The sequence below is a fragment of the Nerophis ophidion genome, linkage group LG06 (genome assembly GCF_033978795.1).
Source record: "Nerophis ophidion isolate RoL-2023_Sa linkage group LG06, RoL_Noph_v1.0, whole genome shotgun sequence".
Taxonomy (NCBI): domain Eukaryota; kingdom Metazoa; phylum Chordata; class Actinopteri; order Syngnathiformes; family Syngnathidae; genus Nerophis; species Nerophis ophidion.
The window spans coordinates 32,536,939-32,558,624 of record NC_084616.1 but is presented as its reverse complement, the minus strand read 5'-3'; the positions used below and the strand labels follow the sequence as shown (position 1 = coordinate 32,558,624).

Genomic DNA, 21,686 nt, shown 5'->3' with positions numbered 1-21,686 from the left:
TCCGAGGTCACACTGTTATAGGAGACGCACTGCATCCTATCAGTAAGATAAGAGTTAAACCATGACAGGGCTGAGTCTGACATACCAATTCGTATTTTGATACGCTCTAATAAAATATTATGATCGACGGTATCGAAAGCAGCGCTAAGATCGAGGAGCAGCAACATAGATGACGCATCAGAGTCCATCGTTAGCAATAGATCATTAGTCAATTTTGCGAGGGCTGTCTCAGTCGAGTGATTTGCCCTGAAACCGGATTGAAAGGTTTCACATAGATTGTTAAACGCTAAGTGCTCATTTAGCTGCTCCGCAACAATTTTTTCGAGGATTTTCGAAATAAAGGGAAGGTGAGACACCGGTCGGTAGTTTACCATGAGGTCAGGATCAAGGTTAGGTCTTTTAAGGAGAGGATGAATAACCGCTTTTTTGAATGCAACGGGAACAGTGCCCGAGGAAAGTGATAAGTTTATAATATTTAGCACTGATGGACCTAATAATACAAAAAGCTCCTTGATAAGTTTCCCAGGAAGTGGGTCAAGTAAACATGTTGTTTGTTTTATTCCATTTACACGTTGTAACAATCCTTCTAATGTTATTTCATCAAAACGAGAGAAACTATTTTGGATATTTGCAGTATCCGCCGTATATACAATCGTATCTGTGTTACTATAACCCCGTTGTAGCTGGGACGCATTGTCTTTAATCTCCTTTCTAATAAGTTCAATTTTCTTATTAAAGAACTTCATAAAGTCATCTGCCGAATGGGTGGAGCTACTGGAAGGAGTCCCTTGTTGGGTTAGCGATGCTACAGTACTAAACAAAAATTTTGGATCGTTTTTATTAATGCGGATGAGATTTGAGTAATAATTAGTTTTAGCTAAGGTAAGCATGCGTTTATAAGTTATTAAACTATCACTCCATGCTTGATGGTGCACCTCAAGTTTAGTCGTGCGCCATTTGCGTTCCAGCTTTCTACATAATAATTTCTGAGCTCTAGTTTCTTCAGTAAACCATGGCGTACGCCTATTTGGAGCCTTTTTTAACTTCAGCGGTGCTATACTATCAATGGTTTCGCGCAGGGCGTTGTTAAAGTTGTTAGTGAGGTTATCAATAGAGCCCACATACTTTGGGAACGGTGCCATTACCGAGGGCAGTAGGTCCGCAAGAGTCGTCGTTGTGGCAGCATTAATGTTGCGGCTGCTATAGCAGTTATTATTCTTATTAGCTTGCCGAACATGAGTCTGAACTTCGAATTTTATAAGGTAATGATCGGACATTACTTTAGTATACGGGAGTATCATAACTTTGGAGACGGTGATACCTCTGACAAGCACTAGGTCTATCGTATTGCCGCTGCGATGCGTCGGTTCATTTATTATTTGTGTAAGACCACAGCTATCAATTATAGTCTGGAGCGCCACGCACGGTGGGTCCAATGGGGTATTCATATGGATATTAAAGTCCCCCATTATAATTATATTATCGGCGTGCGTCACTAGATCAGCAACAAACTCTGAGAATTCACTAATAAAGTCCAAATAGGGCCCTGGGGGGCGGTAGATAACGGCCAGGCACAGAGGCAGAGGTGTGGCAGACTTCATAGAAAGCACCTCAAACGATTTATATTTATTATTTAAGTTAGGACTAAAGTTAAAGTTTTCGTTGTATATTAGTGCGACACCCCCTCCCCTTTTGAGGTGACGGGCAATATGCGCATTCGTATAGTTAGGAGGGGATGCCTCATTTATCGCAAAAAACTCGTCTGGTTTAAGCCAGGTTTCGCTAAGACCGATGACGTTAAGGTTGTTGTCTCTAATGACCTCATTGACTAATAACGTTTTGGGAGACAAAGATCTGATGTTTAGAAAGCCCATATTATAGGTAGTGGGCTGTTTTAAGGAGTTGTTGATGAAATTATCCGTCGTAGCAATATTAATAAGGTTACGTTTATTATGCGCAGTGTACTTAAAATAATTACGACCAAATCTAGGAATTGATATGACGGGAATTTTCAGATTGTCTACTTGGCGCTGCGATAAACTGAACGCATCATAATTTGCCACCTCAGTAGAGCGCATGTCTAACTCTGACGTAGTCATAGACACAGTAGAAAAAACATTTTGTGAGTTGTGTATTATTCTACGAAAATTGCTATGTGTACAGGGATCATCCAGCCTGGCGCTGGCTAGTTCTAACTTAACTGACTCCATACCCAGGCTAGCAGGCTCTGTAATTGCCTGTGACCGGGCTTGCTCTAGTGCAGTTAGTCATAATTAAATTCTTCAAAGGGACATATTTTTTCTCACCAGATAATGTAAGGGCTAGTATCAATTAAAGAATATTAATACAAACTTAATACAAGTAAAATTACAATAACACAAATGAAATATTTTTTAATAAAGTCAATAGTAAAGCTACTGTTGCGTTCTGACCCGTTCTTCCTTCGGTCAACGCCCCCAGGTTCTTTTATGACACATAAGCGGGTTTTACATCAATCAGAGACAGAGGTTGCTCATTTTGATATTTTATAACCAAAGCGCTTAGGGAGATCAATCTAGATACAACATTTCAAAGGCACGGTCCAAATTGATCTAATCCTAAAATGGCAGTTTCTCCCTCCTCACTCACTCTCACCCGCCCCTCTTCTTCTCCCCCCTACTTCGGACAGTTGAGATAGGGATTGTTATGTGTTCATTCCAACATTCCAAATTCAAGGTCTATGTAAAAGGCTCACACTTTAGCTGTTCTAAAATCTGACGAGGAAATAAAAAGACAACCAAATCCAACAGTACCCAGACCTATTGATCTATCCAGCCACATACCATTTTATTCTTCTATTCATGAGCAGTTTTTTTTTTTAACGCTGTATTGTTTGATTATTTGGGTGATTTTTCACGGTCCAAATGAAAGGCTTAGGCGGGGCAAATTTGGCCCTGAGTACCTGTGGTCCTGTATATACTGCATTCTCAATATCAATGCAACTATTTATGGGACTTTATGAAATTGCTGCCACAGCATCATGATCTCCAAATTCCTCTCTTTCCTATCTCAGGACCGCAAGCTGACCAAGGCTGAGCAGCAGCGCTTCAAGGAAGAAGCAGAGATGCTGAAGGGGCTCCAACACCCAAACATTGTGCGCTTTTATGACTCCTGGGAGTCTGTACTCCGCGGCAAGAAATGCATTGTGCTGGTTACAGAACTCATGACCTCAGGAACCCTCAAAACGTATGTAGTATTTCATTATTGTTTTATATTAAGGTGTTATCATTTGTAATTCAGAAATATATTTTCATCACTTTTAAACTTGACCATCACTAATAAACAATAATATTCCATTACCAGCCACAACATACTTTAAGAGTATTCTGGTATTATTGGCAGAATTGTTGGTTTGCTGTGGTGTGTTTTCAGAGGTGGGTAGTAACGCGCTACATTTACTCCGTTACATCTACTTGAGTAACTTTTGGGATAAATTGTACTTCTAAGAGTAGTTTTTATGCAACATACTTTTACTTTTACTTGAGTATATTTATAGAGAAGAAACGCTACTTTTACTCCGCTCCATTTATCTGCAATCAGGTCGCTACTCGCTACTTTTTTTTTTTTATCGATCTGTTAATGCACGTTTGGTTTGTTTTGATTTTGTCAGACACGCATTCAAAGTAGGAACTACGCATGCCTGCTTTTCACCAATCAAATGCGGTCACTGGTGACGTTGGACCAATCAAACAGAGCCAGGTGGTCACGTGACCGTCACACGTAAAACCCGACATGTTGAAAAACTTATTGGGGTGTTACCATTTAGTGGTCAATTGTACGGAATATGTACTGTACTGTGCAATCTACTAATAAAAGTTTCAATCAATCAACCAATCAATCAAAAGTGTAAAGGAAAAAAGACACTTTTTTATTTCAACCGTACTTCCCGTCAAAAGCCTAAAGACTGATCAAACAGTTCCTGTCTTCACAATAAAAGCGCCGCCCCATCGCGCCTGCGCTAACAACATAAGAGTCTCCGGAAGCCAGAGCAAACAAGCGAGCAAGCTACGGATTTTGCCGCCAATGCATTTCTTGTAAAGTGTATAAAAACGAATATGGAAGCTGGACAAATAAGATGCCAAAAACCAACGACTTTCATGTGGTATTAGACAGAAAAGAGGAACTTTTTTTCTCCTCCATTTGAAAACCGGGACGCTATCAGCACTATACTGTCTGATTCCAATCAATGCAAGTCATCAGAATCAGGTAATACACCAATTTATATTCTTGTCTTCATTAAAGATAGGAATCTATATGTTAAACATGCATGTATATTCATTAAAACACCGTTAACATGTAAACAAAAACGGCAAAATAAATAAGTATAAATTATATACTGTATATATAAAGGTATGTATATATATATATGTGATATGTGTGTGTATGTATATATGAGGTAGATCACCTCAACATGGTCATTTATTAATTAATTGATTAATGTTGAAAAACTTATTGGGGTGTTACCATTTAGTGTTCAATTGTACGGAATATGTACTGTACTGTGCAATCTACTAATACAAGTTTCAATCAATCAATCAATCAATCAATGCCTACTGAGCCTATGGTGCTGTTAAGTTATTGTGGCTCAATTTGCCTTAATTTTTTTTTATTCTAATGTTTTATTATTTAATATATATTATTGTTTTAGTTGCTTAAGAGATATTCCTGGCTCTGAATTTGCTCATTGCTATATTTTTGTTTTTGTGCATTATTTGTTGCCGTAATCATTAAACGAACAGGTTACTCATCAGTTACTCAGTACTTGAGTAGTTTTTTCACAACATACTTTTTACTTTTACTCAAGTAAATATTTGGGTGACTACTCCTTACTTTTACTTGAGTAATAAATCTCTAAAGTAACAGTACTCTTACTTGAGTACAATTTCTGGCTACTCTACCCACCTCTGTGTGTTTTAGGGATTAGTATTTCACAAAATGTATTTAATTGACATTAGCTTGTGAAAATAATTTAGTCAAGTAATTGATCTTAATCTCTGTCTGAATGTTTTATGTTCAATTGCATGGAATAATGTTCAACGCAGATCAATTCAGTCCTGCCACAGTCTTAATAGTAGCAGTTTCAGCAAAAAAATAACTTTTCAATTGGTAAAATGCACATTCAAATATCCATATTGTTAACGCTGATATGGTAATGGGACTTTAAAAGATGAAAAGTGAATATTTTCATTTATATGAAATCAATTTAACCTAAACATGTAATTAGAAACTAAATCCTCATTTGACTGAGAATATTCTGCATCTAAATATATTATGGCTCATTTGTTGTTCATATAACCATATTCATGCAACTATCCCCGTCTACAGTTACCTAAAGCGCTTCAAGGTAATGAAGCCTAAGGTCCTGAGAAGCTGGTGCCGGCAAATTTTGAAAGGCCTTCATTTCCTTCACACCAGAGCCCCTCCTATAGTGCATAGAGACCTCAAGTGTGACAACATCTTCATCACAGGCCCCACGGGGTCTGTAAAAATAGGTGATCTGGGACTTGCCACCCTCATGAGGACCTCATTCGCCAAAAGCGTCATAGGTAGGCTTTTTTAATTGACGGGTGTTGAAAACAATGCGTGTTGTTGCTGCTTCAGTACAATGAATGTGAATTGCATTCAGCACTCATTTTTATAGCAGGTGTCTGTAGTGAATTAGTATTAATAGTCACTGTAAAATGTATGTGGGCAGCACTTAGCATAAACTACTTGATGGACAATTTAAGCAAAGTAGAATGATGCTGCTCACTGTAAAGCTTGTAAAAACCTGCCGATGGCCCCTGCTGGGCTCTATATATACTGTGTATAATATATATATATAAATATATATATATATATATATATATATATATATATATATATATATATATATATATATATATATATATATATATATATATGTATATATGTATTAATAATGAATACAAATGTAAACATAATAGGCTTGCACCGGTATTTACCCTTCTGCTATAAAGGAACCCCAGAGTTCATGGCTCCAGAGATGTACGAGGAACATTATGACGAGTCTGTGGACGTCTACGCCTTTGGGATGTGCATGCTGGAGATGGCTACCTCCGAATATCCATACTCTGAGTGCCAAAACGCTGCTCAGATTTATCGCAAAGTCACAAGTGTGAGTCCCTTTAAATATAAGACTAAAAGGAACTATTGCTACTGAATATTATTTAGGCATCCCAACTATTTGAAACTATGTGTTTCTGCAGGGTATAAAACCAGCCAGCTTTGATAAAGTGAATGACCCTGAGATTAAAGAGATCATTGAAGGTTGTATTCGACAGACTAAGAGCCAGAGGTAAGCAGGTTTTAATTGTATGATGCCATCTCCCAAAATTCCTTCAATACTTTACTAACTACCTGTACATTCTGCTTCCTGACACAGACTTTCCATCCGGGACCTCCTAAACCACGCGTTCTTTGGGGAGGACACAGGTGTCCGAGTGGAGCTAGCAGAGGAAGACACAGGCACCCAGGAGTGTTTGGCTCTTAGGATTTGGGTAGAGGACCCCAAAAAGCTGAAAGGGAAACATAAAGACAATGAGGCCATTGAGTTTAGCTATGACCTGGAGAACGACAGCGCTGAGGAAGTGGCTCTGGAGATGGTGAGGCAATATTTAAATGGTAGAAAAATAAATCTTACAGCTCGTCTATCATTTGTTTCAAAGTACTTTCCTGTAACCAAGATTCTACTTTTAGAACAGGGCTATTCAACTGATCAAATTCGAATTCCGGTTAAGGAATGACACCATACCGGCCCCCGAGTTCAATTAAAAACTTTGGAGACAAATATTTTTGCAGCAAATTCCTAAAGCCACTTGAGTGCTCCTGTTGTATAGAGGAACCTGGACCCCTGTAGACCCATTGGCAGATCCTTGTATTGACATTTTAAATTTGCTAGGAAACATAGTGGATGTCAATTTCGGATTTGTTTCCAAATCCAATCTTTTTATGTGGCAGTTCACATTATAAAAAAAAATGCAATTTTTAATGTAAATGCTGTCCGACCTGTATGCGTACATGATGTCATGACGCTGCACGCACTGCCGAGTTTATGCAATTAAACATGGCTTTAATTCTAGTCGGTCTCAATACTGGGACATTCGTGGCAATTTCAAGGCATTTGTGCAATCAAAGTAAGGATTTTCCGAACCAAATTATTGCACATAAAAGAATGAGAAGGAAGTATTTTGGCTCGGCCAGTTTTACGGGATATTTTGCAATGATGTCTTCCTGAAGAGCTTGTCTGTGGGCAAGCAGTCGGAGACAGGAGTGGTGGAACTTTCACATGAGCTTTTAAAACATATTATTTTCACCTGTTTTCTTCTTCGTTGTCAACTATTTATCTTGTAACCCTCTATTTTGGCAAATAATTATGACACTTACACATTTTTATGAATGCAACCTGAGTGCGTAGTGTTCACATCGAGGAAGCATCGTATATTTATACAATTTATTACAACATACATAGAGGCCTGGGTCGGATATGCATATTTCGGAATAGCAGTGTCCACACTGACATGACAATATCCAATACAGGTCGCATATAGGCAAAAAAATCTGAATTGACCTGCAGTGTGAATGAGGCCATAGAACACTGGGATCCAAAAACTTTTGATATACATATCCATGGTGCTCCTCAAGGCACCCATTAAGTCCTCTCTTGTTTTGGCTGTTTGGAATGTGATTTATGTAACTAAGGTGTTGCTGTAGCTTGTTTACTTCAGATGAATAGTCACGTGTTCAACCTCTTTTCTGTGATGCCTGTAGTGTTCCTCAAGGTTCCATTTAAGGTCCTCTCTTTTTTACCATTTGGACAATTTAACCTGGGGCCCACTAGGTCAGCTCAAAAAACTTGTGAAAAGCTCCGATTTTTGCAGGGGATTCTTAAAAAAACACACAACAAAGCTGTCATTATCTGTAACTAGCTTTTTTGCAGAATGCCCTATAAATAGCAGAGCATTCCTCTCATTGACTAAATAAAGACACCAAAATCACATTTCTAGTGTAGAGGATGCCGGTTCAACAGAATATACAAAATAGGTCTAATAGTGAAGGGAGAATTCTGTTCCTTAGCTTTCTGAAAATGTGGCCACTAAAACAATCAATGTATTATCCCTGTTTTATAGTATTATTATCCCACTAACTCTTATCACAGGTAAAGTCTGGCTTTTTCCATGAGAGTGATGCCAAGGTGGTGGGGAAATCCATTCGAGACAGAGTGAATCTAATAAAAAAGTCACGGGAGCGACGGCAGCAGCAGCTGCTGCAACAGCAACAAGGCTTTGAAGAAAGACGGGACTCCACTCTAACATCCTGTACAAATCCATCCTGCCCGTCTTCCATGGGGCTAACACCTGTATTGACTGGTGGAGGTGCTGCAGAGGAATCTGAGGACCTATCGGAATTGGACCATCATATCAGGCTGCAGAATGTTGTCAGGAGGGACACACTATGCCTGCCAGGTAAAATATCAACTTTGTTTTGTGTACAAGATTTTTAACATTTCTTATTTTCTAACTATACTTTACTCTGAAGGGGAGAGCATTCGGTCTGCCAGCTGTGAATCTTATGCTAGCGGACATTCAAACTCACAGCCAGAGGAATCATTCGCCCTTGCTCAGACTTCTCAGCCCATGACTACATCTGTACGTATAACATTTGTTTTCAGTTCAGTTATAAATGGAAGAATAGTTTGAATTACAGTCATTATCTACTATGTTATTGCTCCTCAGTGCACAGGAACACTGACGAATCCTCTGAGGGTCCCATCTGGTGAAGTTGGAGGTGTTCCAAGTCTCCCCGTTGGCCACAGTGTCAGTCTGGCCAGCATGTCCATCGGTCAAAGCGGAAGGCCATCTGTTGGTCAGACGTTTCTTCAGCCCACCAGCATAGTTCCACAGGTATCACCAAGTATACCTCAGCAATATTTTCAGGTGAAAGAAGAAATATTATTAACTTGCAATCGTTTGCGGTAGCTGCTTTGACATGGGCCCCATAACATGCTACATTACATTTAATTGTGTTTTGTACAAATACAAAAATGCCATCATCATACCATTTTTTAGACTTAATGGCCCGGTCATATATTATTTATATTCTAAGAACGTCCCTTAACCGAGGTGGCATCAATATTAGCATGTAATTGCAGCGAGTACAGTGGTTATTTGTATTTATGTTCCTTATTTGGTTTGGAAAAAGTAGAGGTTTTTAACAAACAGTTGCTGCATTCAACCCATATTCCCCCTATTTTTTGTTAGCTATAAACAGTAAAGAAAAAGATGGTAGCACAAGGCGGCTAACAATTCACGTAATGGGGATTTCCCTCGGCCGCGCGTAAAAGCCCTGTGAAAAATGACTCCAGGGGGCATTGAGTAGCAGGTAAATTCATGGTAACATGTAATACTTAACAGTATTTTGGTCATTTCAAGCATCACTGCAAATTATTTCACAGAGAGCACAGCAATGAATGCTATTTCCATCAACAAAAACAACAATTACTTCTAATAATGGCAGACGTCGTTAGGGCGAACACCGACTACTTGGGACGAATAATGATCCAGAACCTTTTCTTTCTGAGCCTGAATATACAGAGGATGAGCTACAAGTTTTAGCAGATTCATCTCGAGTGAAACATTAAGCATCATGTTATGTGGGTTCTTCCGAGGATGTCGTAGTCGTAGTGGTTTGTACAGTCCTCTGAGGCATTTGTGATTTAGGGCTATATAAATAAACATTGATTGATTGATTGATGTAGGATTAGTGCAATGTGAGTGCTAAACAAGACATACAAACTACAAACATAATTAAACAGTTACCGTATTTTTCGGACTATAAGTTGCAGTTTTTTTATAGTTTGGCCGGGGGTGCGACTTATACTCATGAGCGATTTATGTGTGAAATTATTAACAGATTACCGTAAAATATCAAATAATATTATTTAGCTCATTCACGTAAGAGACTACACGTATAAGATTTCATAGGATTTAGCGATTAGGAGTGACAGACTGTTTGGTAAACTTATAGCATGTTCTATATGTTATAGTTATTTGAATGACTCTTACCATAATATGTTACGTCAACATACCAGGCACCTTCTCAGTTGGTTATTCATGTGTCATATAACGTACACTTATTCAGCCTGTTGTTCACTATTCTTTATTTATTTTGAATTGCCTTTCAAATGTCTATTCTTGGTGTTGGGTTTTATCAAATAAATTTCCCCAAAAAATCGGACTTATACTCCTGTGCGACTTATATATGTTTTTTCCTTCTTTATTATGCGTTTTCGGCAGGTGCGACTTATACTCCGGAGCGACTTATACTCCGAAAAATACGGTACTTACAATATCTACTTTCACTGGGATTCCGACGGATGTGATGGTTGTATCTTCCCGCACAGGACTTTTGCTATCCATTTACCATTTTAATATTAATATCATTGATTAGATAAATTAGTTACTGCCGTTAATGTGTTTTTCCCCGAGAGCCCTAGTTTAAAGTTGTAAAAAAAACTGTTACTACAAAATTAAAAAAAATGTTCTACTTCTAATTACCATTTACCCTACCACAAATCATTTTAATAATCCTCTGACACTGTCTATCTGACTGCATGCCGTGTAGGGTTTCTCCCAGGACATTTCGTGGAGCTGTTACATTATTGCCAAATAGCCCAGGATGCTTTTAAAGAAAACACATTTAAAACATGAAAAAGGTCAAACGTTCCCAACAATTTATTGTTCATATTGAAACTGAATGAATGACCTCCACTTAAAAGAACAGTGGGAAACCCTATACTGTAATAACAAACATGTTAATTGTTGTGGAAAAGCTTGTTATTACCTAATTTTTACTACTTTCTTTTCCCCCTTTTTTCAACACCAATCATCCTTCTGTCACATCACTGAGCAGTCACAAACATTCCCATCAGAAGCATTTCAATCCGTCACACCTCTTGGGTTGTTGGCCCCTACACCGTCATACATCACCCCTGTTTGCCCACAAGTTCTCACTTCATCCATGTCCCTCAGTGATCCTGCTGGGCTCGCAGTAACCATTGTTCCCCCCATTCAGCAGCCCCAGGCCACTCCCATGCAACATACTGACATCTTTCGCCAGCCAGCGACCCAGCAAACACAAACACAACATCAACAGAGCCTGACAGCTATAGCTGTCCACAAACATCGAAATGAGCCTCTGCAGCAGGTCTTTATACAGCAGAACCTTCCACCAACTTCACAGGAGCAAGCGGCATTAGCAGGAATGGAGCAGCAGGTTTTGGCATTACCACAGCTAGGAGAACATTCTCAACAAACTAGAGAGCAGGCCATCATACAAACCCAACAGCAAGAACAGCAGAGATTGCTACACTTGCAACAGCAGCAAGCTTACAAGCTATTTGATCAGCAACAAGCCCAAATACAACAGCAGCAACAGGAGCGGAAGCAAGCCCTTGTACACAACCAATTATTGGATCAGCAACAAGTTCTTATTCAACAACATCAGCAGCATCAAGCTCTGCCACAACATGACCCCTTACAACAGCATTTAGAGCAGCAGAAAGCGGTGTATCAACAAAACCAGGCAGGAATACGAGAAGATCCATTGATACAACAGCAAACTAGACAACAAGAAACTGTGGTGCATCAACAGCCCCAGCAGGCTCAACAACAAGCTCTCTTACAACAGCATTTGCAGCAACAGCTTGTCTTACAACAACAGCAAATACAGCAGATGCAGCAACAAATCAACCAGCAAGCTCGACTGCAACAGCAACAAGATGTTCTACCAGAGCAACAGGTTCTATTACAAAAACAGATCCAAGACCATCAACAACACCATGCGGCCATTGTTCAACTTAAGCAAATTGAAAAACAAGAGGCTGCTCCGATTCCTCAATATAGCAGTGAACAGCAAATACCAGTGAAACAATCAGATTTATATCAGGCATTGCCCACCCAACTAAACAACACTCAGTTCATACCCCATACCCCTCCTATAAGGAAACAGGTACAACAACAAGCTGCACTGACCCTGCAGGAGCAGGTGCAAACTGCTCAGCCTGAGAATGATACTACAGCTGCAATGAATCCTCATATCCCAACTAGAGCTGAAACCATTCAGCATCAAACACATATTTCTTCCCAAGCCCCGGTTCCCATGGTTGTACAACCTGCTCATTTTACTGTCCTGATTCCAGCTCAAGCCTTCTCCAAGCAAGGACAAAGTGAAGCTCGTACCCAACACAGAATCCAGGTACCAGTCCAGTTTGCAAGCCAATCTGCAACTCAAGCAGTGCAAACCATGATGGATGTCAGTCCTATTGATGGAACTATCCAGGGACAGGCCCAAGTAGTCTTTCAAGCCCAAAAGCCACAGACTGGTTATCCTGAAATTACTTCTAATGTGAATCAAGGGTCTGCTCAGACATTCGTTCAGGCTCAGCCGTCACAGCTAGTAGTTAGCGAGTCACAACAAGCCAACGATAACAAAAACTCATCTGCTGACACTCATATCATATCTGCTCTCCAACTTCCAGCTGCAACAAATTCTAGTCATGTACAGCATGAGAATGTTGTTCACCATAATGTGCAAATACAAGGAGTCTTGAAGCCTCAGCTTCAGCAACAAACTCAAAAGCATCCCCATATCCAGATGCAAAGTCACACTGCCGCAGCCCTCTTGACCTCTCAGTATGGGCCTCAGTGCACCAACCAATCCCCACCATTTTCACAGCAGGCAATGGTTACGCAACAGCCAGTGCTGCAGAATCAGCAGGTGGTTATGGCCCCTGGCTCAACTAGAAATGTTGGAAGCAACACAGCCAGTCTCAACTCCATGGTAGATCCTGAAAGCGTTGTTACCACAGCCGTCAATATTCCAGTGTCACATCCAGTGGTCGTTGCCCAGCAGCCACGTTTAGGAAGTAACACAGTAAACTCTGTAATCCAACCAATCTCCCAGGCACAGTTACTAATGCTTTCTCAAACCCAACAACTACCAACCATATCACCTCACAAGCAACAATTGCCTTCACTAATCCAGTTACCAGTGGAATCCATTTTGGCCCCAGGTCATCAAACATGTCCTTTCAGTCAGGCTTTGATTCCCAGGGAAGAGACTGAGCTGCCAGCACAACAATGTCAGCCTGCTTCACATCCACAAACCCATCCTGACGCACAGATAGCCCCGAGGAATGTGGTCGATCCTCACTCCCAGAGCAGAATCCCACCCAACAGTGGAGTGACAGGCAGAGTACCTTCCCCTCAGCACCAGGCCAAGCACACATTGCCAGCACACACTCACACACAAACCAGCATTCAGGCCCAATCACACTCACATACACAGACACGCAATCAAACACAGGCTGATTCACACTCGCAAACCGCAGCTGCAGAACAGCCTGTTCTTCCTCAAGCTGTCTTTCCTGCACATCAAATTCCCCTGAGCCCCTCTCACACCTCGTCTCTCCCATCATCACTACCATCCCACCATCCTGCTGCTACCCCTGCGCCAGAGCTGCCAACATCTGCACCAGCAGCCCAGGTCACCTTACCAGGGCAGGCCAACTTTCTACATACCTCCCCTCTGCCTGCCGCCACTCTAGAGCTGTTTATTTCTCATGCCCCCAAATTGTCCCAAGCCTCACTGCAAGACCGTGACCTTTCCCTGCCGGGCATTTCTCAGGTACAGGAAGAATGAATGAATATGAGTTAACTGTATGGTTTAAAGTCAGTTTTATTTTTGCTCACTTACTAGTCATCAGTCTAATTATATGAAAACATTTGTGATTCAAACTAACATGTTTTCATTCTTGTAAAGATTTGTTTTTAACATCCATATATTTTTCATTTAATTTGTTTCATGTGCCCATTGATGATTGTTGTTTGTGTTGGTAGTTTTCCTGTGTTTTTTTGTGTTTGTATTTCTTACATAAATGTTTTCCTCAGGAATGTCTACACCTGTCAAATACAGAACATCCTTCCTCAATTGGGTATGTCTGATATCCGAGCTGTCTCACAATGTGTCCATCATGCATAAAAACTACAACATTAAGGAATATTTTTCACAGGAAATTCTCTTTGAAATGAATGGGAGATTTTTCAGAGTTCAACATTTCTCAAATGATTGGAACAGTTTCAAAGATAAAATGCGTTTTGCTCATGTTAGTCCACTGCGAGCATGCTAACTTTTAAAAATTAGTTTTTGTATCTAATTTCGCAGGCGTACACCTTTGAGTCATATAAGTTGGTACTTGACACATGCTGTTTGGTTTGTGACTCATGTTAACTATAATTTGTGTAAAAATAACATGGTAACTTTTTTATTCTCATTTTAAAGCCGTACACCTCAGAGTCATATAAATTGGTACGTGACACATGCTAGCTATAATTCGTTTAAAATAGCATGCTAACTCTTTTAACTAATTTCACAATAACTTGGTCATATAAATTGTCAACATGCTATTAATATTAGCATGCTCAATGGCCTTGTGGTTAGAGTGCCCGTCCTGAGACTGGAAGGATGTGAGTTCAAACCCCGGCCGAGTCATACCAAAGACTATAAAAATGGGACCCATTACCTCCCTGCTCGGCACTCCGCATCAAGAGTTTGAATTGGGGGTTGAATCACCAAATGATTCCCGAGCGCAGCCACCGCTGCTGCTCACTGCTCACCACACCTCCCAGGGGGTGAACACGCCGATGGGTCAAATGTAGAGGATAATTTCACCACACCTAGTGTGTGTGACTATCTTTGGGACTTTAACAGTTAACATATCAAGTACCAAGCTGTAGGACTCTGAGGTGTACGGCTGCAAAATATTTTTTTGTTTTTAATGTTAGCATGCTTGCTGGCGACTAACATTAGCAAAGAGCATTTTGACTTTGGAACCGTTTGATCTGATTGAGAAATGCGGGAATTGTTATATCAGGGTGTGGAATTGGGAATTGTTTAATTTGGAAAAAAAATTACATTCATTTCAAAGGGGATTTCACGGAAATTTGCGAATGTCGGGAAAACTGGGAATTTTTTAAAATATGACAAATAGCACACTTGCCCTGATAAGTACAACATGAATCAACCTAAAGTGATATCTGCATATACAGTACACCTATATCTAATTATAATTGTTTCTTTGTTCAAACCCAAGGATTTGTCAGATATTTTCTCAAAATCTTAGAGAAAATGTCTCTTACTTTGTGACTTCTAAAGTGTCTAATAACCAATTTTGCAACCCATAGGAATTTGCCAACAAATGGAGACGAAGCTGTTATGCACTTGACCAATGGGAAATTAGAAAAAGTAAAGACCCAAAGGAGGGCTTCTTCTCTGAGACATGAAAACGTTTTACATCAGTTTCAACTTACTATGCTCCAGGTGAGGACGAACAGCAACAAAATAACAAACAATACTTACAAGCAAAAATACACTTTGAACAATACGTTTGTTTATGCAAACTCCAAATAGGTGTCAGGCAGTGGGGACAATATGGTGGAATGCCAGTTGGAGACTCATAGCAACAAAATGGTGACATTTAAATTTGATATTGAGGGGGATGCACCGGAGGACATAGCAGATTATATGGTAAACATATCATATAATATCATATAAAAAAACAATATTTGGTCTTAACTTGTGTGATATTTTGACCTTAGGTGGAGGAAGTCTTTGTCCTCGATGTGGAAAAAGAGACATTTGTCAATGAACTAAAAGCCATAGTTGAAAAAGCCCAGGACATTCTTCAAAAACATGTATGATTATTTGCATATTTCCTTGTATCATCAGATGTTTGCTCACACTTTTAGACACTATTTTTGATTCATAACAATCTTTTATTTCTCTGTTAGACTGGATCTTCTGACCAAGTGCAAGTCAACACTCCCACTAGTTCTACATGTGAGTTCATAATAGTTATTTTTCCCCCAATCATATGACACTATGGATAATGGTAGGCATAATAAAAAGTTAGGAAATATGTTTATTGTGTGTGAATGATTGCTAAATAATTGAGTCTTGAAGAAGTTGAGGCAAAATGTAATATTATATGCTTATTGCAAACTGCAGAAGTGCTGTTGGTTGAGTTGAGCTAGTTTGCGGTCTAAAAAAGAACACCATGACTACATAAGAAACAACTGTAGTATTTTTTTCTGTTTATAATTCCTCAGCTGAATCACAGCCACATTCATCTCCGGTGGGACGTTGGCGCTTCTTTATCAACCAGACCATTCGCCACAGAGACTCTCTCTCTAGCCAAGGAGCAGCCACCACGCCACCCAATGCAGAATCAAGGACACTCCCACCCTCTCGAACAGATGAAGGTGAGCTCATCTATCCCTATCATGTTACTTTATATCTATAATTGGAAGAATAATGTAAAAATTGTCATTTTATATGTAGGCCATACAGCAACGACATTTGTTGATTGGATTTTTTGGAACTTTTTGGATTTGCCAAGAGAAGATGAGCCTTTTGAGACATATGTGATTAAGGGCTTTATAATATAAGTAAGCTACGATTGAATACAGAGGGGCTACCCCAAATATATTAGTGCGCTTCGAAGATTCGGTTTGATGAATCCAAGGTGTTACAGATTTCAGTCCAGTAACTGCACAGGAACAGGTAAAGCTAAAACGTGTGTATTATGTTAGCTGGAGACAGCTGACACCTATCACATAATACTGATATTCCGTCATATATCTTAGCCAGCCAGACTTTGGTATAATAAGTATGATGTATTAGCTTACATTGAGTAAGACTCTGTCCAGCACAAACAGAAGACTTATGAACTCTACTTAATCTCTGTCCAGCTCTTCTCAGATGGGTCACTCCTAAGTCACCCTACCAAAGTGACTTAATTGACTTCAAAGATTCAGGGCATAAATGAAAAATGTAATTGTAAATACTTGTAATTGATCCTTTTAAAGTTGGAAGTATTGTCAAAAAAACATATAAAACTGTCAGTTGGTAAGTTTTTTTTCATTTCCCCTCGGGGATTGATAAAGTATGTCTGATTCTGATTAAGAAACCCCAGAAAAGTATTACAAACAAAACTGCGGAACTGTCGATAACGAAAAAAGTGTTGACTAGAGAGTGAAAATTCATCCCAAAATTGCTGGAAAGAGGCAAAAGTCTTGTCAATGTACACATCTTTAATGTTGATCCCCAAACTTGACCATCTTAAAAAGGCACTATCACTGAGCGAGGGAGGGAAAACATGGTTAGCACTGGTGGGTGCAAGACTAAAAATACTCTGGAAGCAAAAATAGCGCTTAAACTGAACCCAAATTCTGAATGAGGATTTTTTGTAAAAGCAGAGGTAGAAGAGTGGAGGGGTGAGTGAACCAGAGCCCTAAGAGATACTGGTTTAGTTGAGTTAGCCCACTTAATCTGCCATAACGGAGGGGAATCAAATGCTTCATATTGCAGCCAATTTTTAAGAATTCTAATGTTGGTGGCCTATTAGTGAAACCTTAAGTTTGGTAGTGCTATTTCTTCTCGACAATTTGGGTCCCTGTAAATATTGCTTACGTAGTAACCTGTGAATCTTTTTATTCCAAATGAAATCTAAAATCTACTATCTAATTTACAAAAGAAGGATTGAGGGAGAAAAACTGGTATATACTGGAACAACTATGTAAATGGCTGATGTACATTAATTTTAGCAGAGTTGACACAAGCCACTGTAGATAAATTAAGTAAGGACCAGCGATCAAAATCTCCCCGGATTCTGGACAACAGTGGAACAAAGTTGGCTTTATAAAGGTCTGCAAGCGTATGTGTGACCTGGCCGCCTAACTATGTGAAACTTTGCGAGGCAATTTTAAAGGGAAATTGTACAGATGATATTTCAGTTTGTAGCCAGACACGTGTCCAAAAGCTTGGATAGTATAGGGCAGCCGGAGCAAGACAGAGATGTCCGAGACTTATAGAAGGAGGTCAATTTGCATAGTCAGAGACTTTCACATGCTCATTATGTCTACATATGCCCGTAATACGTGGGTTGGTATGAAGCGCTATTGATAAAGGCTCAATGGCAGGAGCAAAAGGCAATAGGCTCACGGGGCAGCCCTGCCGTATGGAACGATAAAGGCGAAAATATTCGGGTTGAATATTATTTTTCCTGAAGAGGCCTCAGGAAAACATTTCTGGAAATGTTAAAGTTTCATACGTAGATAGATGCAGATAAAACATTTAAAAAGCCTTGAAAATAATATAAGAATAGCTCAGTGTAATCTTCAATAAAACAACTCTTTAGCTATGCTGAATGCCACAGCAAATAACAAAATCATAAAAGAACTAAATATCCAATGAAGTCCTTGGCTTAAGAGGAGATTTGAAACAATAGCAGCAACTTGAAAATAATTTACCTTTAACAATAGTGTCTTTTTAGCTCAACATTTTTAGAAAACCATTGTTCCCTAAAAAAATTAACCCAGGTACACCAAGCTGCCAACTGCAGGGTGATGTGTGGCTGGTGACAATATTGCCATTCAAGCTAAACACCCTTTCAGATTGTGTGTACATTTGTTGTGCCAGTGCTTCTTGTGCAAAGTAGTTGTGACAAATTAATTTTTATCTGTTTTTTTTTCATATTGTTGGAACTAGGAATATATATCGATTTCCACAAAGTTTATATTTTGGCAGAAATGTATTCTCCATTGTTTTCAAGTGCATCCATCCCTCTTGTTGTTGATTTGATAGAATCACATAAATTGCAACTCGCCATGCTGCTTGTCATAAACGCGTGTTGCCCCGGGTATTAACGTGGCTTAAGTCAAACAGACTGGATCACTGGCAACAATACTGCTGAGGTTTATTTTTTCCTTGAGAGTAAAATCCAGGGAAAACTGGATTGGAAAGACGCCCGCAAAAGGGGTCAAAATTTGTGATTTCCCGGAATCAAGACGAAGGTTGAGAGGGATGCTTCACAAACTCCTCGTACTGGAGTTGGTGTCAAGTGAGCACAGCTCCTACCCCGTCTCACTCTGTGCATAGAGGAGGCGAAACAGCATTTTCTCGTCATAGCATTGAAGGATTGCATGTATCTGTATTGCGGCAGTATCTCAAATACAAACCCCGTTTCCATATTGGGAAATTGTGTTAGATGTAAATATAAACGGAATACTATGATTTGCAAATCATTTTCAACCCATATTCAGTTGAATATGCTACAAAGACAACATATTTGATATTCAAACTGATAAACATTTTTTTTTGCAAATAATCATTAACGTTAGAATTTGATGCCAGCAACACGTGACAAAGAAGTTGGGAAAGGTGGCAATAAATACTGATAAAGTTGAGAAATGCTCATCAAACACTTATTTGGAACATCCCACAGGTGTGCAGGCTAATTGGGAACAGGTGGGTGCCATGATTGGGTATAAAAGCAGCTTCCATGAAATGCTAAGTAATTCACAAACAAGGATGGGGCGAGGGTCACCAATTTGTAAGCAAATTGTCGAACAGTTTTAGAACAACATTTCTCAATGAGCTATTGCAAGGAATTTAGGGATTTTACCCTCTACGGTCTGTAAAATCATCAAAAGGTTCAGAAAATCTGGAGAAATCACTGCACATAAGCGATGATATTACGGACCTTTGACCCCTCAGGCGGTACTGCATCAAAAACCGAAATCAATGTGTAAAGGATATCACCACATGGGCTCAGGAACACTTCATAAAACCACAGTCAGTAACTACAATTGGTTGCTACATCTGTAAGTGCAAGTTAAAACTCTGCTATGCAAAGCAAAACCCATGTATCAACAACACCAAGGAACGCTGCTGGCTTCACTGGGCCCGAGCTAATCTAAAATGAACTGATCCAAAGTGGAAAAGTGTTCTGTGGTCTGACGAGTCCACATTTCAAATTATATTTGGAAACTGTGGACGTGGTGTCCTCCGGAACAAAGAGGAAAATAACCATCCGGATTGTTATAGGCGCAAAGTTCAAAAGCTAGCATTTGTCATGGTATGGGGGTGTATTAGTGCCCAAGGCATGGGTAACTTACACATCTGTAAAGGCACCATTAATGCTGAATGGTCCATACAGGTTTTGGAGCAACATATGTTGTCATCCAAGCAACGTTATCATGGACACCCCTGCTTATTTCAGCAAGACAATGCCAAGCCACGTGTTACAACAGCGTGATTTCGTAATAAAAGAGTGCGGGTACTTTCCTGGCCTACCTGCAGTATAGACCTGTCTCCCATCGAAAATGTGTGGCACATTATGAAGTGTAAAATACGACAGCGGAGACCACGGACTGTTGAACGACTGAAGCTCGACATATAACAAGAATGAGAAAGAATTCCACTTTCAAAGCTTCAACAATTAGTTTCCTCAGTTCCCAAACCTTTTATTGAGTGTTGTTAAAAGAAAAGGTGATGTAACACAGTGGTGAACATGCCCTTTCCCAACTACTTTGGCACATGTTGCAACCATGAAATTCTAAGTTAATTATTATTTGCAAAAAAAATAAAGTTTATGAGTTTGAACATCAAATATACTGTCTTCGTAGTGCATTCAACTGAATATGGGTTGAAAAGGATTTTGCAAATCATTGTATTCCGTTTATATTTACATCTAACACAATTTCCCAAGTCATATAGAAAGAGGTTTGTACATACCGCTTTCTATAATATACCATTATAATTCGTAATACCGGTATACCGCCCAGCCCTACTTGCAAACATAAAACACGGGTCAAAATTTGTGATTAACATAACTGAGGCGTTCTTCAAGGCACTTATTTGAGTCCTTTCCTTTTTGACAGTTATATATTTTTCCGTAATGTGAGTTATGTAACTAAGGTGTTGATGTTGCTTGTTTAATTGAGATGCAGTCAGTAGTTATTTGTTTTTTATTCTTGTTGGGTCCCTCAAAGTTCCATTTTAGGTCCTCTGTTTTATCATTTGGGATATTCAACTGGTGGCATGTGACTTCCGGTAAAAAATGCGTGTGACTCACATTTTTGCAGTTTCAAAACATTCCAGTGTTTTCTTAAAAACACTGGAGTTCTGTCTTAGAGATGATCTTTGTCTAGCTTTTTTAAAGAATGTCCTCAAAAATAACAGAGCACGTCTATACACACATACATATATTCATTCATTAATACATACATACATATATTCATTCATTAATACATACATACATATATTCATTCATTGATACATACATACGCGCACACAGAGGTACTCAAGCACATACATAGGCACCTACGCTCCCACATACATACACAAATACAATATATATACATACACACTCAGGGTACATACATCCACAAGCACATTCACTGTACAATCATACATATGCACATACTGTACATATACAAGCACATATGCACCACACACACACTTAGTTGTATGTACTGTATATACTGTACATGTTTGTATGTATATCCATCAATTTTCTACCGCTTATTCCCTTTGGGGTCACGGGGCCCGCTGGTGCCTATCTCAGCTACAATGTATATACAGTACATATGCGTATGTACTGTGTATATATATATATATATATATATATATATATATATATATATATATATATAATGTGTGTGTGTGTGTGTGTATGTATATATGTGATATATATACAAACACATATACAGTATATACAGTACATACAC

At 39.3% G+C, this 21,686-nt stretch overlaps 1 protein-coding gene across 4 annotated transcripts in view; it reads left to right on the top strand.

The window, feature by feature from the left end:
• Positions 1–21,686, top strand: part of wnk3 (WNK lysine deficient protein kinase 3) — a 109,470-nt gene that overhangs the window by 76,238 nt on the left and 11,546 nt on the right. For 2 of the 4 annotated variants that reach the window (XM_061903430.1, XM_061903428.1), the window contains exons 3-17: positions 3,053–3,225; positions 5,365–5,585; positions 6,018–6,175; positions 6,267–6,355; positions 6,443–6,662; positions 8,216–8,522; positions 8,596–8,705; positions 8,793–8,993; positions 10,969–13,743; positions 14,007–14,050; positions 15,300–15,435; positions 15,526–15,642; positions 15,714–15,809; positions 15,906–15,954; positions 16,224–16,376. In XM_061903430.1, the coding sequence (XP_061759414.1) occupies positions 3,053–3,225; positions 5,365–5,585; positions 6,018–6,175; positions 6,267–6,355; positions 6,443–6,662; positions 8,216–8,522; positions 8,596–8,705; positions 8,793–8,993; positions 10,969–13,743; positions 14,007–14,050; positions 15,300–15,435; positions 15,526–15,642; positions 15,714–15,809; positions 15,906–15,954; positions 16,224–16,376 (4,849 nt within the window). The remainder of the gene's footprint in view (positions 1–3,052; positions 3,226–5,364; positions 5,586–6,017; positions 6,176–6,266; positions 6,356–6,442; positions 6,663–8,215; positions 8,523–8,595; positions 8,706–8,792; positions 8,994–10,968; positions 13,744–14,006; positions 14,051–15,299; positions 15,436–15,525; positions 15,643–15,713; positions 15,810–15,905; positions 15,955–16,223; positions 16,377–21,686) is intronic. The other 2 variants (XM_061903429.1, XM_061903432.1) reach the window with 2 other exon arrangements.